The 11,670-nt window shown below is 57.5% G+C and overlaps 1 protein-coding gene across 1 annotated transcript in view; it reads left to right on the top strand.

The window, feature by feature from the left end:
* CFAP46 (cilia and flagella associated protein 46) overlaps positions 1 to 11,670 on the top strand; it is a 61,554-nt gene that overhangs the window by 15,847 nt on the left and 34,037 nt on the right. Inside the window, exons 18-26 of the mRNA XM_014550606.1 lie at positions 735 to 947; positions 1,824 to 1,989; positions 2,754 to 2,903; positions 3,683 to 3,790; positions 4,418 to 4,584; positions 7,284 to 7,415; positions 7,767 to 7,929; positions 10,194 to 10,278; positions 11,512 to 11,650. Of these exons, the coding sequence (XP_014406092.1) occupies positions 735 to 947; positions 1,824 to 1,989; positions 2,754 to 2,903; positions 3,683 to 3,790; positions 4,418 to 4,584; positions 7,284 to 7,415; positions 7,767 to 7,929; positions 10,194 to 10,278; positions 11,512 to 11,650 (1,323 nt within the window). The remainder of the gene's footprint in view (positions 1 to 734; positions 948 to 1,823; positions 1,990 to 2,753; positions 2,904 to 3,682; positions 3,791 to 4,417; positions 4,585 to 7,283; positions 7,416 to 7,766; positions 7,930 to 10,193; positions 10,279 to 11,511; positions 11,651 to 11,670) is intronic.

Below are 11,670 nucleotides of genomic sequence, written 5' to 3'. Positions count from 1 at the left end.
CGGGGCGCCCCAGCGGCCGGCTCTGGGAAGGCAGCATGCACCACTTTGTGCGGATCGTTTGACTTGATGGAAGGTCCCCTGTCCCTGTGGCCTTCAGAGCTGCACCAGGCGAGGCTGCCAGGCCTGTCTGGGCCCAGGCCCAGGAGTTTCCATTCGCAGGAGGGTCAGCAGACCAGGGCTCAGGCCACATCTGACCCAGGGCCTGGTTGTGTACAGCCCAGGAGCTGAGTGGTTTTGACATTTTAAAAAATCTGTGAACTAACATAGAGGAAGATATACAAGAGGGACGACCTGGAGCTGCAAAGCCTAGATACCGCCCGGCCCTTTACAGAAAGGGTTTCCCTGCCCAGTCCCGGGTGGACAGTCGTCACTCGCCCACAGTGCTGAGTGGACCTGGTCGCCCTGAGGAGAGGGGCCGGTGTGTGAGGGGCGGCCACGGAGGTGGGCAGGCAGCCGGGTGGCCCTGGGGCAGGACTTTGCCCTCAGACGGGGAGGCTGGGAGTTTGTAGACCAGGTACCGGGCGAGAGTGCCCGAGGGATGTCCCGGGTGGAGAAGGGGGACTGGGCAGGCGCAGGGTCCTTTAGGAGAGCGTGGCAGGCACCCCCAGCAGGGGCACCTCTCTGACCCCGCTCCACAGCCGGGGCAGGGCCCTGGGCAGACGTCACGCTGGGTCTGTGCTGCCCGTGGGGGAAGGTCTTGCTTCGGAGGCGAGCGTGGCGTGTGCGTCCTGCAGGAGCTGGATCGAGAGCCTGTCACAGTACGCCATGAACAGCTGGCTGCGCTCCGCGGAGATCGGACAGGAGATCCAGGAGGCCTGGATCGTGCAGAACGCGATGGTGTACGTCCTGAACCACAACCACCATCTCATCATGGCCGGGCGGCAGAAGGAGCTGGTGGACGCCTTGTACCACCTCCTGACCATCGTCAAGGCCGTCGGCCACAACGGGTGGGTCCTGGCCCTGGAGCGTTGGGGTCAGGCGGGTGTCCCCCTTCTTTAGTGCTGCCCTGGGGAGGGCTGCTCCAGCAATCCCAGGGTCCCCATTTACTCACCGTGCACCCCTGAGCCAAACACTCACCCTCTCTGAGCTGCGGGGCAGTGTGTGGGGATCCAGGAGGCTCCCGGGAGCCTGCCCGCCCGCCCAGGGCCCGGCCTGGGAGCCCAGCCTGTCTCTGATGCTAAAGTAGAAATTCAAGAATGAATGAGTCAGAATGCGGCAACATACAAGGTGATGTTTTTTTAAAGTGATGAATAATAAAGAAAATGGGCCATGAAATGAGGAGGTGCCCAGCGGCCTCCCTTGGCCTGTGGGTGTGAGGCCGGCTCGGCCTCTGACATCGTGCCTGTGGGGCTGTGGGCTGTGGGGCCGCCTCGTGGCCGCTGTGCTGCGCGTTTCTGTTGGAGACGAGGATCTGAGTCCCTAGTTCTTAGCACACGGAGACCACCTGTGACCATTTTAAACGCTTTAGTGCCACCTCGTTTCTGGTGAGAAACACGGAGGTTCGGTACAAGCCCATTTGCCCTGGTGACGGATGGAAATTCTCTGACCGCTACCCGGGGCCTTTCTGTCCAGCCCACGTGGCCAGGGTCGCCTTCCACTGTGAAGGTACCTGTGTCAGGGGACGGCGCGTCCCCAGAGCAGGCTGCTGCCGCCAGCTGCCCCCCTCAAGGCCCGAGAACGGCTCCTGGAGCGGGTGCCGCCTGGTGGGGGGCCACCTTTCCGCGTAATCCCAGGAGACGGGGACCCCGTGAGCACGGTTGTCGTGGACTCCGGGGACTCGCGCCTCGAGTCTGAGCTTCACCCGCTGACCCCTTGCGTTCCAGCGACTCCGTCACGTTGGCGATGCTCTGCAACGCTTTGGCTCGAGGCCTAATTATCAGCTGGATCCCAACCCAGGTGCCAGAAAAATCTAGAAAAGTCATCCGACCAAACACGTCACACACACCACTGGACTCGGGAGCCATCTCTGAAATCAGAACGGCGGTGGAGGTATAGAGGCAGGGTTCGCGGGGCGGCCCCTCGCCGCAGTCCCGGTCCCGGGGTGAGGACAGGGAGCAGTGGGGGTGAAACTGTCAGCCTGTCCATCTGCCGGGAAAAGGGGTGCTGAGCGAGGACAGGAACGGGCTCTTCCCTAAAAACAGGGAGCGACGTCCCTCAGGCCCAGGTCGTGCCTGGGCTGGCTTCTCAGGCGCAGAGGACAAGAGGGGTGCGAAGCCAGGAGAGTGCAGAGCAGCCGGGGCCACATCCAGAGGCTGCCAGCAAGTGGGAGCGCTGGTCCCATGGAAGCCACCTTCCGATCAATGTGCATTGATCGCGGTGACCCACCAGGAGGAGGAACATGGTGGTCGTGATGGATGTGGAAAAGCATTGGCAAATCCGTCACCCGTTTCTAGTCCAGAAGGATCTTAGCAAACAGGGAGGGAAGCAAGTTCCTTACTGAGTTTCAGGGAAGCGCAGGACCTGCAGCTGCCCCGAGTGGTGAGGAGGTGGGTGCTCGGCAGGTGCCCTCGGAGAGAAAGGCACGAGGAGCCACCGTGCCACGTGCCAGAGGGGTGAGGGCGTGGGAGGGCGAGCCGCATGCCGAGACCTCAGCTCCCGGCGGCTCCCGGCCGGGCCCGGGCTTGGCAGGTGTTCAAGCCTCGGTTGCGGTCTGCACCAAGGGCCAGGGCCACGTATGGTTCATGATTTGGGTCTCGGCTCAGGTCTCTCTCTTTAGAGTCCTGGTTGTGTGAACAAGGACACCTCCATTTCAGGTCTGCGAGTTTGCCCTGACCCTGACCAACGGGACGGTGCCCGAGGAGGTCGTGCCCATCGAAGCCCGGCAGCAGCTCATTGCCACCTGGGTGAAGGCCAAGCAGCTGCTGCAGCAGCAGATCGGGACGAGGCTGGGCACGGAGGAGCAGGTGCGCCGCGGGCGCTGCCTCTCCCCCGTCTCCCTCCCCTTGGGCCTCGCCAGCCTGGAGGGCAGCGCACAGCGGGCCGTGCCCTTCTGTACACGGTGCTCCCCTCCACGGAGGGCTGTTCCCACTGAAGCCACTGCCCCGGCCCCTCCACCTGCCCAGGCCATGGTGTCTCCCCTTCCTCCAACCCTCTGGTCACTCTTCCAAATGTCCACCAAGCCACTGGGCCTCTGGGGGTGCTCCCCACCCTCAGTGGTGCTCACTGTGGCCTTATTTGGAGGTGCATTCAGGCCAGCGGGGGCCTGCTTTGGCAGGATATCGGGACCCTAAGCTGTGAACACAAGGCTGTGGGAGTGGGGGCTGGGGGAGCAAGTGGGGACCCGGAGAGGAGATGGGTGTGAGGCCGTAGAGGGAGCCTCCCAGGGGCACTGGCTGGAGCCAGAGGGCACTGGGACAGGATGAAAGGGAGACCGGAGAGGCAGTGAGCGTGGGCATCTGAGCAGGCCAGGATCGAGGGCCGATTGGAGGGGGACGGAAGGAAGGCCATTCCCGCTCTGCTGGTGGCCTGCCCTCCACCTGCAGCTGGTCAGCCCCGTCGTCTGACCACGCTGCGTCACTTCCTGCTTCCTGATGGTGTGGGAAGGTCACTGGGAGAGAAATTTTTATACAAATAGCTCCGATTACTGCCACGGAGCTGGTCTTTCACAGGGTTGAAGTCCCAAGTGTGCCAGACCCTTCCTGGGTCCCCTGGGCTCACGGACACTCTGTGCTTCCTTCCCCAGGGCACCAACGAGGACATCAACGCCGTGACCAGAATCCTTGTCGCCCTGGAGATGTATTCCTGCAACGGGCTGGGCCTCATGGACTTCACCGTGCCCTCCTTGGCTAACGTAGGTGTCACCTCCTTCCTCAGGCATCACCTTCCCCAGGTGTCACCCCCTCCCCCCAGGGGTCACTGTGCCCCCCGAGGCCCAGGTAGTCACCACCAGATGCCCTGTTGGCACACCAGACAGAATCCCCCCACCCGAGGCCACTTGTTCAAATCCTGCTGCTCGGAGGCAGAGCCGGGGTCAGAGGGCCTTGCCGAGTGTGGCCAGCATCGGGACCTGGCCTGCCCGAGTGACCGCGTTCTCACCAGCACCTGTTGTCCCCTCAGGGCGCCTGCGTTTAGTTTCACTCGGCTGCTTCCCTCTGAGTTTTCGCTGTGGCTCCATGTAGAGCAGGGTGTTCCTGGGGATACTGAGGCAGCGTGGACATCGGGGACTCTGCCCCCCAACAGGCGACCCTGAGCCCGAGCCTGGGCCTAAGTTTGCGACGAGCGCTGCGGTAACTCAGCCTCGGTGTGTGTGCCGTGGGATGGCCCTGTACCCACCGGGTCTCTCTGGAATAACATCGCTCCCTGATCCACAGCGAGGTGCAAGGTTTCAGCAAATGAAGTGGCCCCCAGCTGACAACACCCACCACGGTGGGCGGAGGGGTCGCCCCGCACTGAACGCCCTCCCCCGCCCTCCGTGCAGCTGCTGAAGATGGTCTCCGAGTGCAACTGGACGGACCCCCTGGTCCAGCTGCAGACCCTGGCCCGCCTGAGCCACTTCGCCTACACAGCCCACGACCACGAGGTCACCATGGTGTGCTCGCAGAAGGCCATCCAGATGGGCATCAAGTACCTGAGGATGTTAAATCCGTGAGTAGCCTCCCTGGCGCCCGACTCCTGGTGACCCCATGGTGTGGTGTCTCCCTGCCCCCCCCACCCCCCGCCCCCATTCACGAAGAAGGCTCGTAACCACACCTCGGTGTGTAGGGGCCGCTCGTGGGGACCAGGGATGACTTGTGTAGAGGCTACGGAGAGGTACCCCCACTCGCCAGACCCCACCCACCTCTGGGCATCCCCAGCAGCCCGGCCAGGTGCCCGTGCAGCCTCCGTCCTGGTCCCGCTTGGCCAGGATAGCACCGCCCCTGGGCCCCGGGAGAGCTGTTTTCGGAAGGGCTCTAAGGCCACTCCAGCCTCACCCGCTGCCAGCGTGGCAGGCACAGAGGTGGGAAGGGGCTCACAGATGCCCCTGCCCTTCCCAACAGGCACGGGCTTGGTTTACCAGGATTTTGAGTCGGCAGCAAGGCACCCTAAGTGCGTTAGAAAGTAATGAAAGGGCAATTTCAGTGAAAGGGAAATGCCCTCTCCCCGCCCGCCTCAGCCCAGGGCTGCCAGCTTCTCGCTCCCCAGAGGCCGCCGCTGCCCAGGTCCTGGGATGGCCCAGGTGGCCACAGGCCACTTCATCTTTCTGACAGTTTGCTCCCGGCTCACAGGGCCCATTCAGCTGATCAGTAGATTAAGGTTGTACTGAATCTTTCCTCTATTTCCAAAGGTGAGGCTTTTAAAAATCTTTGTTGCTAATATAAATATTTCTCCAGTAAACACGGTTTTCCTTGAGGTTCTTCTCTTCAGCTCACTTCCTGAATCTGTTTCCTGAAAGTCGAAATCACTGACCCATGTGGCCAGTGCCTCGGGCATGCTGAGGGCACAAACAGGGACCCCATGAGGGCTCTGCATGCGTCACCTCATTTATTCCTCGCCACGGCTGTTCCCACGCTGCAGATAGGGATACTGAGGCAGAGGCCAAGCCACCCCGCTGGTGAGTGGCAGAGCCAGGATGGGAGCTGATCCTTACCAGGAGGAAAACAGTCATTTGAATAGCAAAAACAATCAGACCCCGACACAACACAATGCACTTAAAACAGCTACTCTAAATAAAAGAAAGGATGCTTAAGGGGCAAATTAATGTACAGGTGGAGAATTTCAACAAAGAAATGAAAACTATAATAAAGAACTAAGTGGAAATTCTAGAACCGAAAAATACAATACTCATCATGGAAATAACACTGGAGAAGCGATATGTCACTTTGCATGAGGGTCAGCAGGCTATTGAAATTGAACCCTAAGGAACAAAACCAAACCTCTGGGGGACAGAGGCAGGAGAGGGAGGCGGAGATGCATCCGCTTGGAAATGTGGCGGCCGAGCCCTGGCTGGTGGCTCAGGTGGTTGGAGCATCCTCCCGGGACGCCAAGGTTGCGGGGACCCCGTCAGGGCACAGACAAGAAGCAGCCAGTGAAGGCATCGATAAGTGGGACAACACATGTCTCTCTCTCTCTCTAAAAATCAGTCAATCAATAAATCAGTCAAGGAAATGTAGCAGCAGAAATGTTTTGAAATTGAATCCAGAGATCCAGCATTTTCGCCTTCTCTTCAGCTCACTTCCTGAATCTGTTTCCTGAAAAATCCAGCATTTTCGATGAGCTGCAAGTAGGATGAACACCAAGAAAACCACACCTGCTTTCATTGTGGTCAAATTGCCGAGGCCCGAAGGTGGGAGGGAAGCCTGGGAGAGAAGCTGGAAGGGGAAAAGACACACTTAATACAGGGAAAAATATAAAAAATATAAAAAAATATAAAATATATAGCCATGCTGACTTCTCAACAGGAACAACCAGGACCCTGTCAATCTGGAATTCTCTACCCACCAAAAAGAGCAGCAGCTCCCCCTTGGGCTCCTGCCTGCTCCTGCAGGCAGCTCCCTGGCTTCAGAGCCCCAGGCCCAGGCAGGGAGTGTCCCCAGGGGCCAGTGTATGTCTCTCAGAGTCGGTACCTCCTGGGCTGAGTTGCAGGCATGTGATCAGTCCAGCCTGGACAGGGGATGATGTCTTAGTGTGTGCGGTGTCCTGTGGGCCCACTGGGTGGCTGGGCCAGTAAACATCGAGGGAGCGGGATTCCATGTTCTCCGTATCTCGCTGAGTGGGAGCTGCCCAGAACTGAGCCCCCGTGTGCACCGGGGCTCCCGGAGGGGCTTGTTCTGCTCACCGGCTGCTGTGCACAGCACCCCACACCTTAGTCACTTAAGACACCCATTGATGCCGGCCTGTCCTTCCTCCGGGGCACCTTTCCCTCCCCTCTCCTTCCCCCAAGGCGTGCGTCTCCTAAACTCAAAGGTCCCCATGAGACTTGCAACTAGGGGATCAATGGGTCGTGGCAGCTCATCCCAGGCCAAACCCCTGGCCTTGTTCCGAGGCCCCTTTTCTCTGACTTCTCAGTGAGTCAGAGATGCCCTGCCCAGCTGCTGCTTCTGTGCGAAGGCCGTCCTTGTCTCACTGTCCCCAGCTTTAATAAGCGTCCACTCAAAATTGAAAAAATATTTTAAATAAGACGCCAGCCGATGCTGTCTGGTGGTTCTCTGGGTAGACCCACTCAACCAGTTAGTTCTGGTTTGGGGACTTTGGGGAGGCTGCTCCAGGCACCCCAGGCTCACTCACCTTCCTGCACCGCCCCCCCCCCCCCCCCCCCCCCCCCACACACACAGCCCTCCTGTGTGCTAAGGCGTCTCTGTCTGCAGGGTCAGGGCTCAGCTGGTGGCAGAAATGCTGAGCGCCAGCGCCTGCATCCAGGGCAGGAGCATCATGGAGAACCTGAAGGGGCGGAAGCAGCTGCGCCTGTCAGCCAGCATGGCCTTCTTCGAGAGCGTGAGGTGCGCCATGCTGCTCTGCGGCCGCACGGATTGCGTGTGTGGTGGGTCTGGGTGCGTGTTGTGTATGGGTAAGGGCAGCTGCAGTGAGTGCCCTGAAATGAAGAGCATGACACGCAGTCGGGACTGTCACGGAGGCCGGCCCTCCCTCACAGACCCCGTGGCAAGGGTGGGGGTGGGGGGTCAAGGCAGGGTATTCACAGCTGGGACCCCAGGGGCATGTCCTGCAGACATGGGCACAGGCTCCAGGCCAGACACCCGGCCTCACCCTGCCCTCTGAGGACCCAGGAGCTGTCAGTGGGTGCCTGCGTGTCTGCAGGTCACGCAGCTCGCTAGGTCAGGCCTCCCTTTCAGGTTTGGGGGCATGGCGCAGAGCAGCGCCCTGGTGATGCTGGCCGCACGGCACTACTGGAACACCCAGCTCCCACTCCTGTCCTCCGCGGCCAACAGGAGGAAAGCCAGGCACATCATTCAGAGGATCGTCAACATCATCAACAAGACGGAGGCCAAAACCCAGGTGCCCCAGGGCCGGCTGCCGGGGTCCGCGGCTGCCTCTCAGGCTCTTCCTCCAGAGCAGGCGGGCGGGGCTCCCAAGCAAAGGCAGACCCCTGGGAGCTGCTCAAGTGGCGGTGGCCCCTGGCTGAGCTCAAGGCTTAGTCCTGACCTCCCTTCCCCACTGCCCTTCTCCACCCTCCCTCCCTCCGAGAGACCCTGACCCTTCCCTGGAAAGCTCCGTAGGAGAGAGGAGAGAGGGGCTTGGGGGCAGGACCCTAGGATCAGCTGAGGAAAGCACAGAGGCCGCTGGGCAAGATGCACACCAGGGCTGGGCAGGTCTCGGCCTGACTGACATCCCCCCACCTGCACCCTGTCACTAGCACCTTGATGGAGGGAACTTCCCTAGCCCTCACCCTAACCCTCCTCTCCGTGAGCACGGTGTGCCCAGGTTCAGCACGTTGGAGCCTTGTTGTGGCTGGACAGTGTTCCATGGTACGCAGACCTCGTGTCGTTTATCTGCTCCTCTGCGGATGGACATGGGTTGTTTCCATCTCCTGACAGTGTGAACAGTGCTGCTGTGAACACGGGTGCACAGATACAGTTCCTTGTCGGTTCCTTGGGGTCTATACCCAGGGATGGAGCTGCTGGGGTCTGTGGTAGTTCTGTGTTTAGCCTCGGAGGAACTGTTGGGCTGTTTTCCACAGCGGCTGCACCGTTTTCCATTCCCACCAACAATGTTCACGGGTTCCAGTGCCTCCACATCGTAGTCAACACTTGTTATTTTCCATTCTAAAAAATGTAGCCATTCTAGTAGGTGTGAGGTGGCATCTCATTGTGGTTTTGATTTTAATTTCTTTATTGACTAATGCTATTGAGCATCTTCCGTGTGCTTATTTGTTTTTCGTGTCTAATCGCTCCGGCTAGCATTTCCAGTACAATGTAGAATAGCAGCGGTGTGAGCAAGGCGTCCTTGTCTTGTTCTTGACCTCAGAGGGGACGTTTCAGCCTTTCACCACAGAGGACGGTGCTTTCTGTGGGTTTGTTTTCAATGCCTTTCATGGTGTTGAGGGGGTTTCCCACTACTCCTCGTTCCCTGAGAGATTTTGAGATTTTGTAATGAAAGATTGGCTTTTGTCGAATGCCTTTTCTTCATCAATTGAGATGATCACGTGGTTTTCTCCTTCCTTCTGTTACTGTGATGTATCACGTTGATTGTTCTTATGTTAAAGTGCCTTGTGCTCCTGGGATAAATCCCACTTGGTTGTGGTGCATAATATTTTTTTTATGCCCTTGGATTTGATTTGCTAATACCTTGTTGAGGATTTTTGCATTTATGTCTGTAAGAGTATTGGTCTGTAATTTTCTTGCGATTCCTTTATCTTGATTTGCTCTCAAAATAATCCTAGTCTCATAGGATAAATGAGTAGGTAAGTGTTTCTTCCTTTTTAATTTTTTCGAGTTGAGGAGGATTGACGTCAAGTATTTAAATGTTTGGTGGAATTCACCTCTGAGGCCTTTTGTTCCGGGACTTTTCTTTATTGGGAGGTTTCTGATTGATTCAATCCCTACTTGTTAGAAGTTTGTTGAGATTTTCTATTTCTTTTTGAGTTAGCGTAGGTGACTTACGTACTTTTCAGGATTCTTCCATTTCTTCTAGGCTGTCTAATTTGTTGGCGTACAATTGGCCATAGGACACTCTGTTACGATCCGTTTTGTCTCTCCGGGCTTGATAGGAATGTCCCCACTTTCATTTCTGATTTTAAGTGTTTGTGTCTTTTCTTTTTTTTCCATGTCAGTCTAGCTAAAAGTTTGTCAATTTTATCAACCTTTCAGAGAGCCAACTTTTGGTTTCATTTATTTTCTTTTGTCTTTCTATTCTGCATTTTCTTGAACTCTGCTCTAATCTTTATTATTTCTTTCTTGCTGCTATTTTGGGTTTAGTTTGCTCTTTTTCTAGTTCTTTAGGGTCTAAGGGACTAGTGTAGACATTTGGAGCTTTTGCTGCGCCTCATTGTTTTTCCCTAATGTGCTTTGATCCCATTGATTTAAAGGGACAGGAGTGACTTGGATGCCCTGTCACTGAGGAAGCTGTAGACCGGGGAGGCCTGCGTGTCCCCTACGCAGCTGACCTTGCCCTGGACAGCCTTTCTCATGGGTGAAAGGTGACTTAGTGTCTTAGAAATTTAGCCGCAATTTCCGTCACTCGACGTGGAGGCAGACGAAGCACAAAGTGGTGAAGGAGTAAGTGACAGCTTTCACGTGCATGTCTCGTCGGTTCTGCTTCAGGAGAAAGGGGACGTGCAGCTCCTGCACCAGTGGCCGACCGCGGACCTGCAGAGCGGAGGCACCTCCGAGGGCTCCTTCCTCCCAGGTGTGCAGCCGCCGCCATCGCACGGGGGGCCGGAGGACGCTGTGCCTCAGTCCCCGGCCCTTCTGTAAAGCCAGCGTGACCGTGGCGGGAACCGCAGGTGGCGTCTGCCGGCCATCGGGCTGTGACAGGCACTGCCAGTGCTTTTCATGAACGGCCTCGCGAGGCCCCCGTTGTGCCCAGGGCACCGAGGCCTGATGGTCCCCTTGTCCGGGGCCACACGGCCCATCCAGGCCTCCCAGGCTGCCTTGACAGCTAGCCGCTGGGTTATTCTGATGGATGAATCATATTCAAGTTCCATAAACATGTGGAGCCATTTCCTAAAAAAATACCGATCTTAGAACAATGAACACCATATTTTAGAATCCACGTTTAAAGAAAGAAATGACGAGTATCTGCTAATTCGCCACCCCTATTAGTGTAAGAGTCCTCGTGTGTGCTCAGGATGTGACGCTGGGGTTAGAGCCGAGGTCCCTCCCGATTTAGAGACACAAACTTGACTTAAAATCGACAGAACGTGACCACGTGTAGTTAAGCACTAAGTTAGTCTAAACCCCAGCAGTTACCTGGCTGGCGGTGCTGCAGAGAGAGACGCAGGTGGCAGCCCTCGGGGGCAGCGTCACGCAGGAGCCCTGGTGGAGAGCCAGCCTGCGTGGCCCGTGAAAAAGCATCACACGGGTTAAATGGAGTCGCAGTTTTAAAATTCAAATTCTAGGAAAAAACAGAAAGTGGAATGGAGCAAAGCAAGAGATTTTTGTGGAAAGATTATTTCCTAAACGTTAAAGTGGTCAAAGAGGCACAATTTCAAATACATGAACGTTTAAATAATGAGAATAAAGAACATGCATAACATGAAAAAGTCAGCACTGGGGAAATGTGCCCGGTTGGCAGCTGAGCGAGGAGCTCCCGTAAGCCATCCAGAGGCCCAGAGGCGCGGTGGTGGTGGTGGTGGTGGTGGGGGTCTGCTGTGCTCAGCCTCAAGGGAGGCTCCGTCCGCCCCCGATGTGCCCGGTTGGCAGCTGAGCGAGGAGCTCCCGTAACCCATCCAGAGGCCCAGAGGCGCGGTGGTGGTGGTGGGGGGGGAGGGGTCTGCTGTGCTTAGCCCCAGGGGAGGCTCCATCCGCCCCATGGCCTCCAGGGAGGCAGTGTGTGTGTGTGTGTGTGTGTGTGTGTGTGTGTGTGTGTGTAGACCTGTCCCAGCCCAGGCCCCTGCAGCCCTGAGCCCTGTCCCTGCAGAGGCCGATGATGACCTGTCCCTGCGGGCTGCGCTCTACGGGCTGCTGTTCCACTGCCACGCCGACCATGAGGACTGGGAGGGCGGCCTGAAGGTGCTGGACGAAGCCGTGCAGATACTGCCTCGGACAGCGCACCGCCTGTGAGTGCGCACCCTCCCAC

This window comes from Myotis brandtii, unplaced genomic scaffold, assembly GCF_000412655.1.
Source record: "Myotis brandtii unplaced genomic scaffold, ASM41265v1 scaffold604, whole genome shotgun sequence".
In the NCBI taxonomy this organism is placed as follows: Eukaryota; Metazoa; Chordata; class Mammalia; order Chiroptera; family Vespertilionidae; genus Myotis; species Myotis brandtii.
This window is presented reverse-complemented; position numbering and strand designations above follow the sequence as displayed.